Genomic DNA, 23,289 nt, shown 5'->3' with positions numbered 1-23,289 from the left:
CTTTGAATGCCAACTGCGCATCTCCGTACTGGTGACCCAGAATTGACACTGCCATCTAGTGTCCAGTCACCAGCAGTTATTTGAGACCCACACACGGACAGACTAATCCTCAGTTTTATATTCTCATTCAACCAAGCAACAACAGCATTCACGCGGATGTCTTTAAAAAGCAAAATTTACACATTGAATTGAACCACACGAAACCGCAGTTCTCCCCAACTCTGTCCACTGAAAGGACCTAAAAGCAACGTTGGCAGCAACGAGTGAGCTTACACCCAAAAGTTGGTTTCTAACAACCACCAGAACCAGGGCTTCTTGAAGATTCAGCTGACTCCAGAGGAGCAGAGAAAGTTTAAGATGGAGCCTGGAATGTTTTCTAATGCCAGAAAATTAGGAGGTACTCAAAAAACAATGGAGACAATTCCAAAACGCATGGGAGGCAACCTGAAGGGGTTCCCACACCAAATCTGAGACACTCTGAGCATCAGTATGAGTACTGTAGTACTAGGTTATGATCTAGTGAATAAAATAATAATCCATGAACCCCTGGATCCATGGATCAGGAAGGAAGGAGGAAGGAAAGCTTTTTCTTAGAGCAGACAGAAGAGGGATTGCCAGAGTTGGGAAGGGAGGAGATCACCATTTTGCAACCATCCAAGAATAACCATTAATCAGGCACGATTCATTCAAAGGAAACAGAAACCATCGGCCAAAAGTTTGAAGAACAGGATAGACTAATAGTCTCAAACATCCCTCTTCCCCTCAGATCCTACATTCATCACAAACAAAACATATATTAACATTAAAGGAGAGAAACCTGGCAAGTTAACATCAGCAACAAGGGGACCAACTGGCATCATGTGCTTCTGGATGTGGCACACTGGGAAAGACACAGATCGCCTATGCTGTGTTCCTGTGATAAATGCATAAGCAGACTCAAATCCTGAGGACGCGTGAGACAAACTAAACTGAGAACATTTTGCAAACCACTACTTTGTATTCTTCAGAATAGTCAATGACATGAAGACTAAGAAAGGCTGAAGCATTTTTCCAGATAAAAGCAGACATGACCATCAAATGCAATCTTTCATCCCACAACTGGATCAGATTTAAAGCAAACAACAAACAAACAAAAACAATAAGCTGCCATAAAACAATTACTGGGATACTTGGCAAAATTCAAACACGGAGTCTATATTAGATCACAGTATTCTATCAATGTTAATTTTCTGAGTTTGATATCTGTACTGTGGTCATATCTCAGAATGTCCATGTACTCAGGAAATACACGCTTAATACTTTAGAGGTAATAGGACATCATTTCTATATCTAACTCTCAAATGGTTCAGGGAGGAAAACAGTAAATGTGTGTAAAAAGACATATAAAATATATCTATAGAGAGATACGGAGTAAACTGGGGGGTCAGAAAACAAATGGGACGGGGGCACCTGGGTGGCTCAGTCGTTAAGCGTCTGCCTTCAGCTCAGGGCATGATCCCAGAGCCCTGGGATCGAGCCCCACATCAGGCTCCTCCGCTGGGAGCCTGCTTCTTCTTCTTCTCCCATTCCCCCTGCCTGCATTCCCTCTCTTGCTGGCTGTCTCTCTCTCTGTCAAATAAATAAATAAAATCTTAAAAAAAAAAAAAAAGAAAGAAAGCGAATGGGACAAAATAGTAATAATTAGTGAATCTTGGTGAAATGTATTATTTCTGCAATTCTTGAAGTTTGAAATTATTTCAAAATAAAAAGTTAAGGGGCGCCTGGGTGGCTCAGTTGTTAGGCATCTGCCTTCAGCTCAGGGCATGATCCCAGGGTCCTGGGATCCAGCCCCGCATCAGGCTCCCTGATCAGCAGGAAGTCTGCTTCTCCCTCTCCCCCTCCCCCTGCTTGTGTTCCCTCTCTTGCTGTGTCTCTCTCTGTCAAATAAATAAAATCTTAAAATAAATTAATTTTTTAAAAAAGTTAAAATATTTAAAAATAAACTTCAACTTTCCTGTTTTAAATGTACTGTTATTTGGGCACCTGGGTGACTCAGTCAGTTAAGCATCTGCCTTTGGCTCAGGTCATGATCCCAGGGTCCAGGGATTAAGTCCTGCATGGGGCTCCCTGTTCTGCAGGAAGACTGCTTCCCCCTCTGCCTCTGTGCCTCTGTCTCTCATGAATAAATAAAATCTTTTTAAAAAATAAAATAATAAATGTATTGTTATTAATGCATCAATAAGAAGTACATGTATTACACAACAAAAATTATTTTTGATAACAGTATTTCAATATACTTGGTTTCCCTTGTAATCCTATGTATTGTGTTTTATGCATCTAGAAATGACTTCACAGACTTCACTAAATCACCAAAAGGGGTCCATGGTATACAAAGGTTAAGAGGCCCTGTTCTAAAACCCAACAGCCAAGGCTAACCCCTTGAGGAGGTAGTTTTGTATAGAAGCAGCAGCATATTGCCCCCTGAAAGGTGCTTGGAGACTCTCACAAGGCAGCTTTGGCATATATCTAAAAACCATGGAGGGGCACCAGGGTGGCTCAGTCAATTAAGTGTCTGCCTTAGACTCAAGTCATGATCCCAGGGTCCTGGGATCCAGCCCCGCATCGGGCTCCCTGCTCTGCTGGGAGCCTGCTTCTCCCTCTCCCACTCCCCCTGCTTGTGTTCCCTCTCTTGCTGTCTCTCTCTGTCAAATAAATAAAAATAAAAATAAAAATAAAATAAAAACCAGATGGACACCCCTCCTATCTCTTCATTCCCAGCTTCTTGGTTAGTAAAAAATCTGAGAAGCGTGACTAAGTGTGGGGGGGGGCGGGCGGTGGTGTTGAGAACTAACATGGAATTGCTTATTAGCCTGATGAGATGGGGCCTCAGAACTGAAACTAAGTTAAACATTCTTTTTTTTAATGTTTAATTAAAGATGTGCTACTTTTGTTTTTTAAAAAAAAAAAAAAGGTGTTCACCTCTTTGGTTAGGTTTATTCCTAGGTATCTTATTGCTTTGGGTGTAATGATAAATGGGATTGACTCTAATTTCTCTTTCTGCTGCTTCATTATTGGTGTATAGAAATGCAACAGATTTCTGTATGTTGATTTTGTGTCCTGCAACTTTACTGAATTCGTGTATCAGTTCTAGCAATTTTTTGGTGGAGTCTTCTGCGTTTTCTATAATAAAATATCAGGTCATCTGCAAATAGTGAGTTTTACTTCTTGCTTGCCAAATAAACTTAACCAAAGAGGTAAAAGACCTATACTCTGAAAACTATAAAACCCTGATGAAAGAAATTAAAGATAACACAAAGAAATGAAAAGACATTGCATGCTCATGGATTGGAAGAACAAATGTTGTTAAAATTTCTATATTACCCAAAGCAATCTACACACTTAATGCAATCCCTATCAAAATACCACCAGCATTTTTCACAGAGCTAGAACAAACAATCCTAAAATTTGTATGGAACCACAAAAGACCTTAAACAGCCAAAGCAATCTTGAAAAAGAAAAGCTGGAGGCATCACAATTCCAGACTTCAAGTTTTATTATAAAGCTGTAGTGATCAAGACAGTATGATACTGGCACAAAAACAGACACATAGATCAGTGGAACAGAATAGAAAACCCAGAAATGAACTCACCACAATATAGTCAATTATTTTTCTACAAAGCAGGAAAGAACATGCAATGGGGAAAAAGTCTCTTCAACAAATGGTGTTGGGGAACCTGGACAGCAACATGTAAAAGAATGAAACTGGACCACTCTCTTACACCATACACAAAAATGAATTCAAAATGGATTAAAGACCTAAATGTAAGACATGAAACCATTAAAATACTAGCGGAGAACACACCCAGTAACTTTTCTGACATCAGCCATAGCAACTTATTAGATATGTGTGCCGAGGCAAGGGAAACAAAAGCAAAAATAAACTATTGGGACTTCATCAAAATAAAAAGCTTCTGCACAGCAAAGGAAACAACCAACAAAACTAAAAGGCAACCTACTGAATGGGAGAAGATATTTGCGAATGATGTATCTGATAAAAGGCTAGTAGCCAAAAGATATAAAGACTTATAAAACTCAACACTCAAAAAACAAATGATCCAATTAAAAATGGGCAGAAGACATAAATAGACATTTTTCCAAAGAGACATACAAATGGCCAACAGACTAATGAAAAGATGCTCGATATCACTCCTCAGGGAAATGAAAATCAAAACTACCATGAAATAATCACCTCACACCTGTCAGAAAGGCTAAAATCAACAACACAAGAAACAACAGGTGTTGGGGGGGCACCTGAGTGGCTCAGTTACGTAGATTAGTGGCTGCTAGTAGCTGGGGCCAGGGGGAATAACGATTGACTGCTAATGGGTTCAGATTTCTTTGGGGATGATGAAAATGTTCTGGAATTAGTGGTGATGGTTGCACAACTCTGTGGGTATACTAAAACCCAGTAAGTTGTACATTTTTAAATGGCAAATTTTATAGAATGTGAATTGTATCTCAATAAAGCTGTTAGTTTAAAAAAAGAAAACTGGTTGAATTGGAAATATCATCATGGTATTTAAGAAAATTTAAGAAAAGGTAACTTCTCTGCTCTGTTAGAGCTACGAGCCCTGGCGTCTATCTTCGTGTAGAATGATACAGTATATGCACCCCTCAGGCCTGGGTTTTGGAGTCTAATACTATTTTCCACTAAGAAGAACCAGATCTCCTTTGGGGAGCAACCAATTCATGTTGGAAGGTGGGAAAATTCAAAAAAAGCCAGAGACATCTTATTGTCAGAAAACAAAGGTGCTTTCATAGCCACCTTGGGGACTGAATTTAAAAGAACAATAAGGTCAGCCTAAACAAAGAGCTCTAGTGGCCAGGCAGGCAGTGGCATTCTGAGCATCAAAAAGAAAATGATGATAATTCACTGGACTGATTCCAAGACATGGACCAACTGGGGAAATTATATAAAGTTTACTAGAGAAATTCTATCTATTGACGTGTCCCTAATCTGTTCCTTTCTGTCTCAAATGAGAAAAAGAAAAATCATTAAATTGGCAAGAGAATATACTATAAATTGCTTTACTGATAACATACTTTCCTCTCACTGAGATTATATAGTTGCTGTAGTAACAGTGACGGTAACTTGTTTTGGTTTGTCTTAGATATTTTATGAAGACAAAGAACTTGCTGAGATGATACCGCAAGAATAATGGAATTCAGTAACTGCCCTCAGGTGGGACAGAGTTGGAGTCTGTTTAGGATGTTACATTCAGGACACCATGCTCTGATTCACTCGAATGAAGCCTTCTGCTATGTATGCCAGTTATTTACATCTAGTGAGTGGGCCCACAGCTAAAGCAGCGGGAGTAGGGGATGCAGGGGGAGAGAGCATAAACGCCTCAATCACAATGGCTTTCATGTTTGAAACACCCTGAAGAGCACTTTGAGAGCTCTGACAAGACGACGCATACACCTGGGCATGCTGACCCATGACCTTCTGACCTGTGTTTGGTCACCTTGTTCGCACACCATTTGCCACTACATCCTGTAACTGCCTACTGGCGCCTTCCTGTCAATTTCATCACTATCCCAAGGGGAGCACCCTGATAAACAATGGCCCAGTCCATGCCTTGATCACAAAAAGTGAAGGGCTCAGACTTATCATGTAATGGGAAGCCATTTGGAAGGCTTAACGCAGGAGCGTGAGCGGATCTAATTCATGTTTTTGTTTGTTTTTAATCACTCTGGCTGCTGTGAAGGCATACAACTGGAGAGACAAGTAAGGAAGCTGCTGTGGTGTCTGAGATGAGGAGATGTGATAAGGAAGCTTTCTGGATCCAGCAAGATGGTGAACATGGCTTCTAGTGAATCCCCCCATCTACAAACATCTAGAAATGTCTAATGAAATATAATACAAGCTATTTTAAAACACAGCCAAGTTCTAAAGAAAACAGGAAGAAGAAATCAAGGAGAGTCCTCAGGTGACAGAACTGAAGACAGAACCTTCAGCAGAAGCGGTGAGCATGGAGTGGCTAACATAAAATGCCCGCAGGCTCCTTGGATGGGATTTTACCACTTGTTCAGCACAAGAGATGTGGTTTTGAGTCTCACGTTCAATGGGAATCAAATCTGAGATACCTATATAAAGGCAAGGCCCTGGAAAGTTTGCCCTCTCTCCAACAGAGTCTGGAAAACTCTGCCCACCAGCCCACAGAAGTAATGAGAAAAGCCTGTTTCTTCTTGGGGCTTTGGATGAGAAATCAACCCTAAGACTATGCCATCTACAGATGTGTCTGAATTTATACTCCCTATGTACCACAGGGATCCCAAACCAGGGAATTAATATCAAACTAGTCCAGTAACAGTGAAACCCCTGGGGGTAAATACAAAAGCTGCTCTGTGAGGACAGATTTACAATCCAGGGTGCTTGGGACTCCCACACTAAACGATCTGTTCGGCAAACTCACAGTAAAAATACATAAGCCACGTTAACCCACAATCTAATATAAGAGAGTCAATGCAACTCCAAACAGTAACTAACACCTCAATAAACTGAAATAATAGAAGACAATGAAAGAAACTTAAAAATTATTCAAAAAATGACAGCAAGAACAGAGCCAAGATGAAAGAACAGGACAGTATGAGAAAGAGATGATGGCAGCCAGGGCGAGGTGGTTATAGTGCAGATACTGAGGCAAACGGACTCAGGCTGTATTTGAAGGGACAGCTTGCAGGAACTGCAGATTGGCTGAATGTGGAAGGAAGGAATAACAAGAGTTCCTAGCTGTTAGCTTAAGCAACTAGGTGGACGCTGTGCCATTTACAGAGATGGAAAAGCTAAAGGAAGAAGAGCTTGGCGGAGGAAGGGTGGGGTCAACATGCTGAGTTTGGGACATCAATTAGACATCCGAGCAGAAACAACAAGTAGGGGGCGCCTGGGTGGCTGAGTCATTAAGCGTCTGCCTTTGGCTCAGGGCATGATCCCTGCGTTCTGGGATCCAGCCCCCCACATCAGGCTCCTCCGCTGGAAGCCTGCTTCTTCCTATCCCACTCCCCCTGCTTGTGTTCCCTCTCTCGTTGGCTGTTTCTATCTCTGTCAAATGAATAAATAAAATCTTTAAAAAAAAAAAAAAGAAAGAAACAACAAGTAGGAGGTTGAATACTCAAATCTAGGGCTTGGGTTAGAATGTAGGATTAGAGATATCACTTTAGGGGTCAGTAGCATACAGATGATATTTAAAACCTTGTAAATTACTATCTATTCATTCTTCAAGATGTAACTTCAGACTTACCTCCATGGAGCCTTACATGACCTCATAAGCAGAGTGAAGGGCTCTCGGAGTAACCGATATCTCTTACACATTCTGCGATTTTGTTTATTTACCTGTCTCCCCCCATCCCTAACAGTGTCTGGCACACAACCAGGAGCCAACATGCTTATTCTGTTCCCGGATGACCAGTCTAAGGTTCCACGTGCTAGCCCCTGGCACAGTATCCTAGAAAGGGTGGGCAGGGACTCCAAAATATTTACTGAATGAATAAATGAGCTAACCTTCTGAGCAGCTAGACTTTGACTGCTTTCACTCAGAGCCAAAGATGTAAAATACTGGATACACTCATCTAGCTCCGTTTGAGGTAAAGAAGCCAGCAACTGTCTGAGCTCTTCTTCAATGGAAGAATCCTGTAATAAAAAGAAAATAAATTCTTCATAATTAAGCTCAACAACTGAGTATAACAAAAGTACCCAAAGAATCAAGGCCAAAACAAAAGAGCAGAGATAAACCAGTGCTTTTAGTCTTGAAAACTGGTGCCCACATAAGTACATAGAGAGTCACTTACTGTTGAGTTCTGTACCTCAGTCTGAAAGCCCTATTGCAAAGGGCTTTGACTCAAAATGGATTGTTATACTCTTTCTAATGAAATCTTGCTTCTATAAATCCAGAACTCATTACTATCTGATTTTCTCTAATAACTTCCATCTAGCATATTCATTTTTCTATTTTCCAATAATTGATTCCAAGTTTTCAGATTTTCATTTCTAGGAAAGGTGCTCAAAAGCACACCCTAATACCTATCAGTGGTTGGTGATTAATATCTACGTGGAGTAACACATTAATATCAACATGTAGTGGTTAGTAAAAACCTGTGCAGAAGGATGTATTAATATCCACACGTAGTGGTTCTCCCCCAAGAAACACTCGGCACCCCAAGAAACACTCGGCAGTATCTGGAGATAGTTTTGGTTGTTACAACTGAGGGGATTGCTACTGGCATCCAGTGAGTGGACCAGGGATGCTGCTAGACATCCTACAATGTGCAGGACAACCTTCCACACCAAAGAATTATCTGGCCCAAAATGTCAGGAGAGCTGACAAAAACTCATCTACAGCAGTATTAGAACTAGGGCCAATTCACCAATGTTGGCTGGCTGTGAAGTTACCCTCTGCTGTACAGAGACTCCCAATGACCAAAAGGGGAAAATAACACAAGAGAAACAACATCTCCTGATAAATCAAGAAATCTTTGTATAGAAACTACAATTTCAGGTTTACATCTAGTCTACCTGCTTGTGAAAAGTAGCTTTTCACAAGAAAACAGACTGCTTTTTGAATGGTTACTTTGTACCCACAGTGAAGATGATGTATTAATATACTTTACACTCACTGGACTATTTTATTTACTTACTTCTTTTAAAGATGGCAAAGGAGGTGGTGGAAGAAAAAAGCGAAGATCACTCTCTTTGCTTCGTGCCAAACCAATGAGAGTTCTCAGATCACAGGCTTGAGCAATTATCCTATACTGGTAATCTATTGTAAAAGTATGCTGTTAGCACCCAAATTAGCTTATAGTTGTTTCAAGAATTAAATGGACAATTTAATTTTTAAACTACAAGTTTGTGATTCAAAACTTCCCAAGTCTCTTTTCATAATTACCACTGCATTTACAATACCGGTACGCCAGATATCCATTTCCACGCCTGATCTCACAATTCTCCTCAACATATATGCAGGAACATCATGGTCTAACCAACCTATTTGAAGAACTGAACTTCAAATGTGAAAATTGATAGGTCAGAACCAATTTAACTTCTCCTTTTCTTTGTAATAATTCTAGTGTTTAAAAACTGTTTTGATCACTACTTAAAAAACCTGAGGTTGCACTGAGATCTATTGTCCCTGGTACCGGGTGGTGCGTTGCTTCCCATGATGTCTGTGAATAATCTGGGGTTCCAGATGGTGGTACTTTGTTTTAGCCTTCATGATTTAACCAGTCCAGCCTTTATGTATTGCTCTGAATGACTGTGCCCACCCCCCCAGATTCATATGTTGAAACCGAATTCCTGATATCATGGTATTTGGAGGTGGGAAACTTTGGAAACCCCGTGACTGGGATTATTGTCCTTATAAACAAGACCCAGAGAGATCCCTTGTCCCCTCTGCCACACGAGGACACGCAGTGAAAAGCTGGTCATCTATGAACCAGGAAGCAGGTCCTCACCAGACATTAAGTCTGCTGGCACTATGATCTTGGATTTCCCAGCCTACAGAACTGCAAGAAATAAATTTCTATTGTTTATAAGCCACCCAGTCTACAGTATTCTGTTATAGCAGCCCAAATGGACTAAGCTATGTATCGAAAATAAAATTACAACCACCTAAGCAGACAGTATTTTTAATAATGGCAGTTCATAACCTGGGTGAGTTCTTTAAGATCAAGTAGGGAACTTTCCCAAAATCTACATGCCTGGCCTCCAACTCTGATTTTTCTGATATACTAAGTCTGAAATGGAGTCCCGGAAGGTAGATTTTTTTTTTCCAAGATTTTATTTATTTATTTTGAGAGACAGAGTGTGTGTGTGCAGAAGTGGTGGGAGGAGGGGCAGAGAGAGAGGGAGAAGCAGATTCCCCACGGAGCAGGGAGCCCTATGCAGGGCAATATCCCAGGACCCTGAGATCATGCCGTGAGCTGAAGGCAGACGCTTAACTGAAGCACCCAGGCTCCCCTGGAAGGTAGATTTTTTAAAAGATTTTTATTCTTGGGGCACCTGGGTGGCTCAGTCGTTAAGCATCTGCCTTCAGCTCAGGGCGTGATCCCAGGGTCCTAGGATCGAGCCCCGCATCAGAATCCCTGCTCCACTGGGAGCCTGCTTCTTTCTTTCCCACTCCCCCTGCTTGTGTTCCCTCTCTCGCTGGCTGTTTCTCTGTCAAATAAATAAATAAAATCTAAAAAAAAAAAAAAAAAGATTTTTATTCTAAGTCTTCACTCACAGTGAGCAAGCTTATAAGTTATATAACTATATATATATATATAAAATAAATTATTATAATTATAGCCACCAATCAACTTGTATGGAGGCAGAGATCTTATTCAGATACTTTTCTCTGAAAATATTTTTTTGTTTCTCCCTTTTTATAAGTTGACTCTACTTACTGATAAAGTATACTTTAGTCCCTGTACTATAATCACAGATCTGAACTCTTGCTTATGTACTTTTACTGTAGAACTTGCAATTTTTAAATACAATTAAATATTTTAAATCTTCCTTTAAAAACAATAAACACACACAAATCAGGTACATTTGACTCATTATTAGTATTAGAGCCAAGTAAACTGTCAAAGTGAGGACAAGTTTAACTGTATGGTGCAGCAAGCAATTAAAATGTATTTCGTTAAATAGGAACCAAAAGAAAATGCAAATACGATATTAGGCTATCACTATCAGCACCAAGAGTTTCTCTCATCAAGTAAAACTTCGTTCTGGTAGAAAGTTACACAAATACATCTTCCTCAGGTTTGAGCCCATTCTTATCAAACACATCTGGCTACCAGGCCAGCATGTTTTCTACTTTCTCTATCAGTAGAGTTTCTTTTTTAAAATTTTAATATTCAGATTTCCTGAATTATTTCCCTTTCCTGACATCTCCTCTCCCTCCCTTGCTGTCAGCAGTCAGGAGCGAGCTGGTGGCGCGGCAGGTGCTCCGAGGGCCGCATTACCCTGCCAGTGATGGGTCTCCGACATTTCCTGCACAGCCTGCAGTCGTGCTGCTCTGTCCCCCGACTGGCTCTTCCTCAGGAGCAGCCACACAGCACATTCGTGATCCTCTACATCAACTGTACTAAAGGTGTCTTTGCGAAAAGAAAAAAGAACAAGACAACATAAGCAGTGTATACAGTTAAAACAACATGTTATCCTCCCACTTATTTAAGATGGTAATTTATAAGTACTTGAAATCTACAATAAGAGACTGAAATCCATTTCCAGGTATTGGTAATGACTGACAGATTTGTTCTTAGTTCTGTCATATTATTTTGTTAATATTTATTATGTTATCATGTGCTTTTATTTTATATACTATGTTGCTTTCACAACAAGGTCTCTTTTTTTGTTGCTCTTTTCCCCTAAAAAACTTTTCACTATATGAAAAATATTGATCATGTGGAAGAATTAAAAGAATAATACATTAACATTCATATGTTTACAACTATATATTTTTTTCAAGATTTTTTTTACTTATTTGACAGAGAGAGACACAGCGAGAAAGGGAACACAAGCAGGGGGAGTGCAAGGGGAAGAAGCAGGCTTCCTGCCGAGCAGGGTGCCCGATGCGGGGCTCGATCCCAAGGCCCTGGGATCATGACCTGAGCCGAAGGCTCACGCTTAACGACTGAGCCACCCAGGCGCCCACTGTTTACAACTATATTTAATAAATTTTATTATTTTTCCATATTTGCTTAATCTATATGGCTATGTATTTATTTTTTTTGAAGATTTTATTTATTTATCTGAGAGAGAGACAGAGCACAAGCAGGGGGGAGGCGGAGGGAGAAGCAGACTCGCCACTGAGCTGGGAGCCTGATGTGGGACTCGATCTCAGGACCTGGAGATCATGGCCTGAGCCGAAGGCAGACGCTTAACCATCTGAGCCACCCAGGCGCCCCTGGATATGTATTTTTTTCTAAACCATGTGAAAGGAAGTTGCAGATGTAACATTTGACCCTTTCTTAGTCAACCTGCATCTCCTAAGAATAAGCCTGCATTCTCTTATGTACACACAATGCCATTATAACACCCAAGAACACTAACAAAAATCTTCTACAACCATCTAAAATCCAATCTAACTCCATATTCAAATTTCTCCAAGTGTTCAAAAAATACCTTCAGAGCTGTTCTTTAAAAGCAGGATTTGATTAAGTCTCTTTAGTATTTTTTAATTCTTGAAAATGTTCTCACCTTTCTTTTTCACAATGGCAACTTTTTGAAGAGATCAAGTAAGCTCTTTCATAGCTAGCTCTACATTGTAGATTTGATTGTAAAATCTACATCATTGATGCAATATTTTCATTATGAGAAAGCACGGGAGTGATTTTCTAATAAATTTAAAATTTTAAAACATTCACCAAGAAAAAAGGGTATATTTAGTCTCAATATTTATTTACAACTATCTAACAACAATACATCCACAAAGTGGAAGGAAGAAAACTATCCAAGGCATCAAAATTAAAATCACCCTTAAAATTAAATATAGCCCAAGGAATAATATCACTCAATTTTCCATAGCTATAATAAATGTCAGTATAAGAAATGGGGAAAAAAGATCTCAAGTTGATCATCAAATGACTTTCAGATCACTGATAAAGACTCCAAGTTAAATATTTGATACTTACCAGCAAATGGGCCCCGCAGTATCTTAGCTGATGTTGCCAATACTTTTCTTAATGCTTTGTGAAGCTCTTTTCTTGCCTGGTAGGTGATTCCTAAGATGATTATAAATTTAGATAAAACCAAGTATACATTCTCAATGCTATGCTCCACTACTTTAAAGAAAAACGTATGAACTCTAAATTTTTTCAAAAAATATAAAATAGCATTTTTTTCTTTTAGTGTCACTATCAAAACAACTAAAACCATTATGTGAACACAGAGCTCTAAATCCCAAAAGAAGATTGCTCTCCAAATCAGGAAAAAAGTAAAAAACTAAACAAACACAAAAATACCATCTAACTAAAGCTAACAAAATCCTCATATGCAACATAGGATCAGCTACATTCAGGAGAATGTCCCTGAACAACAGCCCTTCTCAAACTGAAATTTGGAGATGCCTTACTATGAAGATGAAGCTTTGCTATATGGATAAATTGTAAACTATAAAAATTATCTGTGTAATTGAAATTGTAACACACCAGGTGAGACAATAAATACAAACAGGACAGATGGGGATTCATACAGCTGTAGAAAGGGAAGAGTAGAGCCTGCCCCACTCAGAGAACATCATGTTGTAACAGGCAAGGTCACTCTGGCCAACAGTGTAGGAACAGGCAGCTGTAAGTCAAGGGTAGTGACTCACCAGGCTACCCATACCTTGACGAAAAGATACGCCTCTGCTCTAAAAGTTCATGTTCATCAAGCAACTGTCTGGTTACTAACTAGGTTTCCCTGTGACCTAAATAGAGAAGAGGAATGTTCTGACTAGTAAAGACAGGTTTTCCGGTCTCTGTGACAGATTTTTCTCCCTCTGTTAATAAGTTGGTATTCAGATTTATGAATTCATGTCATGATTTTAGTTTGCATGAATCAATCCCTTGAAGCAAAAATATATCTGAGCGAAGTGACAAAATCATATCACTAAGGTGTGGAATTCCAAGTTGAGACAAAAATAGTCAGCTAGTCTTCACTTCACTTAGTTACATGAGAGTTGCAAACCTGAATTAAATATGGTAGTCCAAAATTTGGTCTTCAATTACTTCTTTAAGAACTTGGTTCTCACAGGATTTGTTGACTTTTAGCATGAGCTGAACCTGCCTTGTTAACTGTGTTTTAAATACTCAATTTAATAACTAGCTTCCATTTTTCACAGAAATGGGATTACTTTACCATAAACTTACCATAATTTTCTCTTTTATCTAAAGAAACCGTGTGCACATATATATATGACTTCATTTTTTCTTTTTCTACTACTTGAGTATCTAACGTCAAAGATTTCTTCAGGGCCAGAACTTCATATGTAAGAAATAAAGAACCGCTTAAAAAGAAACAAAAAAATTCATCATAAATACATGATCTAAAGGTAACACAAGAGCTACTTTTTTTTTTTTTTGTACATGACAGAATAACAGAATTATATTGGTTGTGGAGCTCATCAGATTACTGAGTATCACATAAATTCAATGGCTCAACCCATACGAAGGCAGAGCTCTTGAGCCTATGGATCAAGAGTTAATATTTCCTACAAGTGGTGAGAAAAGGTTAAAGGGCAAAATTTCCCCAAAAAAAGGATGGGAAAAATAAGTGCTTAGTAAACACTGAGTGAAATAAAATTTTTTTCTGAATGAAAAGTTTTATATACACTATCAATTTGCATTCCATAATGAACAGAAATTTCCTCAACATATGCCCTGTTGCCTGAGCCAGTCTTTTTTATTAAGCTTTTTGTCACGGAATCTTTCATTCTTCTTACGGGGAAACATAATATATACACACACATAATATAATAATATGTACGCATATAACATACACTTTATTTATATACACACGTATAAATGTATGCACACATTTCCATTTAATGAATAACAACAACAACATCCAGGCAAAAAATGGAACATTAACAGTACCCCAGACCCCACAGTGTGTCCCTTCCTGATCCTGACCCACTCTCTCATCTCTATAGCTAATTACTATTTTGATTTTTATTACAATAATGTCCTTGTCTCTCTTGACAGTCTGCCATCTATACATGCATCCTTACACCACCGAGCTTAGTTCTGTCTATGGACTTCACCGCAATGGAATCACACGGTATGCATTCTCTTGCTCAGCCTCTTGTTTGTGAGATTCGTTCATGCCGCACGTATCAGTAGTTCATACATTGGTATTTTCATACACTATGTGACTCAACAGTTGCATGGATATACCACAACTTACCCATTCTACCGCAGATGGGTATTCAGGCAATTTCTAGCTTGAGCCTATGACAAACAATCCTGTTACACACCTTATACATCTACACTGTGGTACACATGTGTATATGTTCCTCTAGGATACTCCTCTAAGAAGGAGAATTACAGACTTTATGACAGTATACATACTATTCAACCTTATTAGATACTACCAAACTATTTTCTAAAAAGTTTAGCCAATTTGTACTCCCATCATCACCAGCATATTTCTCTTCTCCTAAGAGCTATGCCTAAAGTCAATTTTTAGATGTAAAATACAACGTTGTTATGTTCTCAAAATGAAGGGTTTTTTTCCTGATCAGACTGGCCTACACACTCCCTAAATCCAGACACAAAGGCTGCCCTGTCTGGATTCAGGACTTAGTTACATCAGTTATACTAAGCATTCTCCTCACCTTTGATTTACACCCCAAAGTTAAAGCAGATAAGACAGAAGGGACAGACACTGGCCAGCACCAGAGAAATAGAAGGCTCCAAAGAATCCTCTCCTCTCCAAGAACTGAGCACCCAGAAAGAGCAAATGCATTCGATATTTTTATTGTGCTTTCCATGAAAGATAAAATTCTTCACTAGAAATTATGTGATTAGTTTTCACTATATTCCTGAATATAACTGTAAAACAGACAAACAGATGTGACTATATATTTTGCCTGGAATGATTCAAAGGGAAAAGTCATCTAACTACCTTTTGTCTTACATTAGTGTCACGGAGAAATGTATGTATTTGAATAAAATGCCAAATGCATCTCCTTTATCATTTCAGCATCTAAGAGTTATATATGTACGTGTGTATATACATATCATGTCATATGTATAATAGTGAAAAAGAGTATTAACAAATACAATAAAACAGTATTAGACATATATTAACATATATACCCCCCTTCCAAAGAAAGGGAAGAAGGTCACTCCATTCACTGAGCACACGCCTCTGAAGAGCATGAAAGGGAAGATGTCAAGCTGCTGGTTTTCTCAGTCAACCTCAATCTCCTTTCATGAGTGCTCTATGGCAGTTTAAGGGGTCTTCAAAAATAATTTTGGCTACAGTCATTTTTTACCTTCAGTCATTTTTTACCTTTCTGACCACTTTAGAACCTAACACAAGATGTGATTTTAGATACGTGAAAGCTAATTAGTGAGCGCCTGCTCTGTATGGGTCAAGGGCTTTCCTCAGAGCAATGGTACCTGGTGGGTACCATCCCCATTGTACCCCTGGACCTAAGATAAAACACTTCTCAGATAGTAAAGTAACTGGATCGAGACAACACTGAATGGTAAAACCACTGATTAATCCACCTAATTCCAAAATCTATACCTATCTGCCACCCCATGCTACTGTAAATCACTTCCACTGGGATTTCAAATAGTAGTATAAAGAAGCCAATTAATATTTCATAGTTGACACTTACCCTAAAATAAGTGATCCAGTAAACTTTATTAAATTTCCTTCAAAAAGAAAGGAAAAAAGCAAATGTGATGAGTTTCATTTTTAAAATGTGACAGGAAATAGGCAACAGTGTCTCTACCTATATTATATAATTGGATAAGAACTTACTGATATTTTCCCATGATTATGATCAATTACTATCAACACAAGGCTTCCTATCGCCAGATGTAGACAAACAAACCAATAAGCACTGGGTACGAAAATATACTCCGTATTCCATACTCATTCTCACTTCCTACTATTCTCCCCTTCTTGTAGCTATTATCCCGTCGTCCCCAGCAAATCAGCAGAGACACCAGCACTACTGCACAGTGAGGCTGCCAGGCCTACAGAGCTTCCACTGAACGCGACAGCCTTGAAACTAACGTGCCATCTGATTCCTTCCAGTTCTCAACCAATTAAATAAGGGAACGGGGAGAATTCTATCACTACTACGATGATACTGCGGGGATTGTGTTTGTGAAGCAGGGACACAAAATGACTTTCCCCAAAGTAATTACAGTATAGTTGGTGCTTAACTGCCATATGTATATAGCCCCATTAAAAATACCGGTTACATCCTACAAGTTTACTTATAAAATTTTTTGTTTGGAACTTGAAAAACTTTTTTGTTTAATATAAAAAAAATTTCCTGGGGAAGACACATCTAGCTACCTATTTGATACACATAAGCCCCTTAATCCTTACTAACACAACCTAATTACTATCTGGAAATATTCAAATTCCTGACTCTTGCAGCTAGGGCTCGCCATGCAACATAGTTGCAGCCCGTCGGATACAGATGGAAGTCTGTAAGTAGAGATCCCTCCCCAAATAAAAAGACAAAGCTTCATAAGATGACTCTTGGCCTTTCTGCCTTCTTGCTATGAGATTCAGCAACCATCTTGTGACCGTGAGGACAATAAAGATAATGGAACAGGAAGACAGGAGGATTACTAAACCATGTTCCTGCTCTGAACTGTCTCTATCTTAACTCCCTGTTATATAAGAAAAATGAAAACTTTACTAACTTAAGGCACTGCAGTCAAGTTTTTATTACATGCACTGAACACAACCTTTACAGATACATTACCCATAATCGTCAGGTACTGCTACCTGCCTGCAAAGCCTACATAACCTTTAATTTGTTAGATGTGTAGAGGTAACCTGTTGTCAGAGTTTCAACTTAGGCTACTGAGAACACACTCACCCTCCCCACGGAGAGATAAGGAACTCTCCTCGACCGACTTCTCTAGACATCAGGCAAGGGAGATGGACATTCCTCCCAAAGTCCAAGACCTTAGTAGTGGTTCCAGAACTGGGAAGGGGACAGTTCTAGGAGGTCTTCAAGGATGAGATCAGAAGTTGTGACAGAGCTTCCTGACTGTGGGACTCCTCTACGATGTTTTTCATTCTAAGATGGCTTCCTGCCCTCCCCACCCCCAAACCCCCCGCCCAACCCTGTGGGCCCCAGGAGCAGCTTGTTTCCTTCACTACTGGTACCACCTGCTATCTTTCTTTTTCACTGGGTCCTGGGAACAGAGTACAGTCTCACAGCCTTTCTCCCATCCTAAAGTAAATTCACTACTCTTTGTTCTTTAGGAATGATGAGAGAAGAAAAGCTCCCTTCTCTGTCCCAACCCCTCTTTTTATATTTAAAATAAAAATCACAGAATTTTCTACATGAAAAGGATCTATCCCCAAAAAAATCTATCTTAAAGAACAAACAGAAGCTCCATGAAAACAGGGACTTTGTCTTAATCCATATTGTATCCTCAGGGCCTAGAATAGTACCTGGCATACAGTAGATAGTAAATAAATAATTTGCCAAATGAATGAAAGATGATCTAGGCCTATCTTCTCTTTTACAAATAAAGATTACTAATAAATAAGGCAAATAGAGATTTACAAATAAAGACAGTAGACCAGCCCTAGATCCTAAACTCCCACAGGGCAAGCACAACATCCTTGCCCACTGCTGATTCCCAGAACTTAATACTTGTGCCTGGCACCTTGTTTTGCAGAAACATAATAATGAACGAGAACATAGTGATACTTGAGTTTGAAAGGAGTCTGAATCTGACAGAAAACAGGGGAGGAAAAAGATTCCCAAGAAAAAGGAGTATTCACAGCTCTGGGCCTACAAATTTGGGGTGCACCAATGATATAGAAAAGACAGAAACAAATCTGAGATTTATCATGGATAAAGTAAGTTTTTGTGGACTACCTGGAAAACTCAGCCACAGTTCTAGCAATGTTTAAGAAATACTGTTTAAACTGTACTCACTGATATCTCTCCAGTATGTGGTACTTTTGGGCGGAGGAGTTAAGGTTCTTATTCTTCTGCAACAGATGACACAATAAGCAGCCAGGGACATTCTGTGTATTTAGAACAATTAAAACAAATTTAACTTGACAACTAATTAAAAACACTTAACTATAAGAATATGCCACAATCACAGTGGTTTGCCTATAGAGTTAGATTTTTCAAGACCAGGAAAAAACCTCTTCCATTAAAAAAGAAATTTCATCCTTAAAAAAGACATACTAGAACAGAATTTTGTTAGTACTTTATTTTTCTTCACACTGAGTCCAACTGTGAACAATGACTGTTAGGAAGCAGAAAAACACTGATTATTAATCAGAATGTCAATATACGAATTTAAAAATTTTTTAATATCTTTTAAAAATATATATATGCATACAAAAATAGATATATTTACCTCTGATGACTGAAGGCCCTACAGAAATGAAACGTACTCAAAATGGAAGACATACTTAGAACTCATGGAAGTATTTTGCTCTCCTCTAGCTCCTTCAGGATGGTACCCAACATGGTTTAAGATCTTTGTTAACTGTTGGCATCCTATCAAAGAAGGAGAACTGTTGCTCAACTACTTCATCGACTGAGTAAAGATGATAGAAATATGATGCAATGGTTCCTAGAACAACTCAGTATTCTAGAATCATATCAGATTGTCTTTGGAAAAGACTTTTTTCTTTTGGTTTTGCTATAAAGGAAAAGAAGAAAAGCGTATTGAGGGATTCATGTGAGAAAAGGTCTTTTGCTTCAACAAGTTCTAGCAGCTTTATAGGGATAAGGGGGAAATTATTTGGTGTATATATGTAAGAAATATCTGTTAGAGATAGCACAAAATAGGGGCACCTGGGTGGCTCAGTCAGTTAAGCATCCAACTCTTGATCTCAGCTCAGGTCTTGATCTCAGGGTCGGGAGTTCAAGTCCCACGTTGGGCTCCACATTGGGTGTGGTGCCTACTTAAAAAAAAGAGAGAGCGAGAGATAACACAAAAATAAAAAGATTTTACATTTTTTCTTGTAATTCCAGCACATCAACTGATGACTAAGCAAACTGGTTTAGGCAAGAGGTAAACTTGTAAAGGTCACTATTTTAAAGATCATTGTTTCTTATTTTCTCACTTGTTTAATGGGTTGCTACTACTTCTTCACTGAGACATAAGGGTACTATAAAAATGATATAAAGACTGCAATGAAGTAGATGCTCATAAAACCAGGGCGGAATGCAATGTAAATTACTTTGAGTTTGTGTACAGATTTGCATTTTAATTACTACATGACAATTTAAACAAAAATGCAGAGAAAAATACCTATCGCTTCTTTCAATCCTGAAATTATGAAAGCAATCAACTCTAAAATATTATACAAATACTCTTTACTACTACTTCCCTGGCCTAAAAAGCTTCACATTGTTACCTTAAACATACCCCACCACCACCACCACCCCAGCAGGCTTCCTTCCTACTAAATCCTGGGAATAAATCTAAGTCTACTGGAAATATGTCTTCATCTTATTTCCTTCTGGGTTTCCTCAGATGACATCACTGGCCCTTGCAGTTCTCTTGCAGAATAAACTGCTCCATTTCTAACTCTCTCAGTTCCCTCAGAGTCATGATTTCTCTGCTCTCTAGCCCCAGCTAACCTTCCATCCCTTACTTGTCTGGGAGTGAGCAGCCAGGCTCATAGCTGTCCTTCCCTCCCCACACATCATTCTCTGGCTCCTTTCTCAAAGTACGAGACCTCTCCTCTTTCTTTTCTTTTTTAAGATTTATTTATTTATTTATTTGAGAGAGAGAGAGAGAGAGCAAAACTCAAGGAGACTCCATACTGAGCACCAAGCCTGATGTGGGCCTGATCCCATGACCCTGAGATCAGACCTGAGCAGAAACCAAGAGTCAGGGGCGCCTGGGTGGCGCAGTCGTTAAGCGTCTGCCTTCGGCTCAGGGCGTGATCCCAGAGTTCTGGGATCGAGCCCCACGTCAGGCTCTTCCGCTGGAAGCCTGCTTCTTCCTCTCCCACTCCCCCTGCTTGTGTTCCCTCTCTTGCTGGCTGTCTCTGTCAAATAAAGAAATAAAATCTTAAAAAAAAAAAGAAACCAAGAGTCAGATGCTTCAACCGACTATACCACCCAGGGGCCCCTAGACCCCTCCTCTTTCTAGTAGCCTGTAACCCTAACCTGAAACATGTGCTTTCTTTGTTCCTACGCACTGACAGCTAAAATGGGGAGCAGAGGAGGGGTCAGGGGAGGCGCTCAGGGAGTGGTTCAGGGAGAATAAAAGACAAATTGGGAGTGGGCTCTCAGAATCGTTTCTGCTGTTCTTCATCAGTTCTCTCCTCATCCCCACAATGATGGCTCTAAATGACCCACATACCCTCTAAGCCTCCTTCCCGCCTCCACCCAAATGATCTTGTCTCTTATTTGACTGAGAAAGTTAAAACTAGGAACTCCCTCAACTTCTTCCCCCATACCTACAAAGTAAGAATATATCCAGGTATTGAGGGCTAGTTAACCTCTGTGTCTCACTTTCCTATAGGATTACTTTAAAAGGTTGTTATCAGTATTATATGAGTTACACATGCAAAGCACATAGAACAGTGCCTATTTCAAGATAAACGCTCAATAAATGTTATTCATCATAATCATGATTATCATTTTCCATCTGGTAGTTTTACAATCTGTTTTTGACGTTCTTAAACTCTACTTTATGTCTGGGTATGGGTTTGTTTTTATATCCTGCTCAAGATCTGGTGTGTTCCTTCAATCTCAGAACACATAATTTTCTTCAATTCTGCAGTACTGGTGACAAGTATCACTTTGACCCCCCCCCCCTTCAATTTTTTCCTTCTGGCCTCCTATTATATGTATGTGAGACTTTCTTATTCTGTTCTCTAAATCTCAATTTCTTCTATATTTTCTTCCTTTTTCTATCTCTAACATGCATTATGGATTAAGAGACAGCCCCAAATCTATCTTCCAATTCACCAATTCTTTTTTTAGCTGTATCTAGCTTGCCATTCAATCTAACCACTGAGTATTTCAATAACTTTTTATTTCTAAAATTTCTAATTGGCTCACCTTCATACTTGCCTGCTCTTTTGACACACTATTCTGTTTTTGTCTTCAAGTACGGTAGAGTTTTTAAAATGGCCATAAGCTATTCCTTTCCCTATTTCCATGTTTTCTGGTCGTACCCTCTCATACTGACTCTGGACTGGCTTATACCTGACTTTGGCTATAAGACCATAGAAAAATGATGCAAGCAGAGACTGGAGAAGCACTTGCACAGAGGTTTCTGTCTTTGCTGTTCTTGGGAACCTTTGACCACCATGTGAAGATGTCCAGGTTAGTCTGCTGGATGATGAGAGAAACGTTGCCCAAAATCCCCATTAGTCCAGCCACCAGTGCCAACTGACAGCATCAATGGCCAGGCATTGAGGCATCCCAGACTCATTCACTCCTAGCTGACCCTACAAACCCGATGTCTAACCTTTAGCCTTGTAAGCAATAATAAACTGGTTGTTTTAGCTATTAGGCTTTGGGGTAGTTTAAAATGCAGCAAATGGCTAACTGATACACATGGTTTCTAAACCTTCCTTTATGCTTTAAACATATTTAAAGTTTGTCTGTTGGAATCATTAGTTCTGATAATTAGGGCTGGTTACCCTTCTTGGTGGTTTGTTTGCTTAAGTTCTTTGTAATCTTCGATTAAGAGCTCATCTTCAGTAGGAATATTTCCTATGCTCTGAGCTATAGCACGGTTTCAAATTTTCTCAGCCAAATGTAACAGGTATTACTAATTTACAGTTTTCTCAACTTGGGTTCCCAGCATTATGAGGATACTGTCAATCCAAACCTCACAAGCGTAAGTCATGTAGAATTAGAGTTGCAATTTCCACTCTTCATATTCCTGGTAAAAAGGAAGTTTCCAATGTTATTTCTATAGTCTAATGGGAAGACATTTTCTAGTCCCTATCTCCTTGAAGGTATACGCTTTTTTTTTTTTAAGATTTTATTTATTTATTTGACAGAGAGAGAGAGAGGGGGGGGGGACACAAGCAGGGGGAGTGGGAGAGGGAGAAGCAGGCTTTCCACTGAGCAGGGAGCCTGATGAGGGGCTCAATCCCAGGACCCCGGGATCATGACCTGAGCTGAAGGCAGACGCTTTAATGACTGAGCCACCCAGGCGCCCCAGTGGATGCCTTTAGATATCGCCTTTAACTCTACATGCACGTTAGGTCCAAGTAATTAAGTTCTCCATCAGTGTCTGATAATCCTGTAAATTCTTCAACCTTCCCTCAGTGCTATGATTTTCTTCTGAGTTTCCTCTTCTCTTCCTTCTCACAATTCCAAGTTCTTCCATTACATTTTAACTAAAGTTTTCATGTATATGAAAGAAGCAAAGGGTGCTGCCTGGAAGTAAAAGTAACTTTTTAAATCTAAGCACATTTTCCCCTTGCTTCAAATCTTTCACTAACTCCCCGGTGTCTAAATCAGTAGCTCCTAAAAATTTTGGTCTCTAGAAAATTAGTGGTACTAAGTTATCAAGAGTACTGCAGATTATCTCTCAGTTTCAGAGGAAAAAGTGATAAAAAATTTTGTTCAT

General features: G+C 39.3%; 1 protein-coding gene across 6 annotated transcripts in view; it reads right to left on the bottom strand.

Moving 5' to 3' along the window:
* Positions 1–23,289, bottom strand: part of SERAC1 (serine active site containing 1) — a 59,758-nt gene that overhangs the window by 26,749 nt on the left and 9,720 nt on the right. For 3 of the 6 annotated variants that reach the window (XM_057310920.1, XM_057310921.1, XM_057310919.1), the window contains 9 exons: positions 19,536–19,645; positions 19,093–19,380; positions 18,657–18,748; positions 16,353–16,389; positions 13,873–14,009; positions 12,655–12,744; positions 10,984–11,115; positions 8,674–8,795; positions 7,541–7,669 (listed from right to left, as the gene is read on the bottom strand). In XM_057310920.1, coding sequence (XP_057166903.1) covers positions 7,541–7,669; positions 8,674–8,795; positions 10,984–11,115; positions 12,655–12,744; positions 13,873–14,009; positions 16,353–16,389; positions 18,657–18,748; positions 19,093–19,145 — 792 coding nt within the window. In that variant the 5' untranslated portion in view covers positions 19,146–19,380; positions 19,536–19,645. The remainder of the gene's footprint in view (positions 1–7,540; positions 7,670–8,673; positions 8,796–10,983; positions 11,116–12,654; positions 12,745–13,872; positions 14,010–16,352; positions 16,390–18,656; positions 18,749–19,092; positions 19,381–19,535; positions 19,646–23,289) is intronic. The other 3 variants (XM_048226057.2, XM_044386453.3, XM_026505141.4) reach the window with 2 other exon arrangements.

This window comes from Ursus arctos, unplaced genomic scaffold (genome assembly GCF_023065955.2).
Source record: "Ursus arctos isolate Adak ecotype North America unplaced genomic scaffold, UrsArc2.0 scaffold_13, whole genome shotgun sequence".
In the NCBI taxonomy this organism is placed as follows: domain Eukaryota; kingdom Metazoa; phylum Chordata; class Mammalia; order Carnivora; family Ursidae; genus Ursus; species Ursus arctos.
The sequence above is the reverse complement of the archived record's forward strand: the minus strand, read 5'-3'. Positions and strand labels throughout refer to the sequence as shown.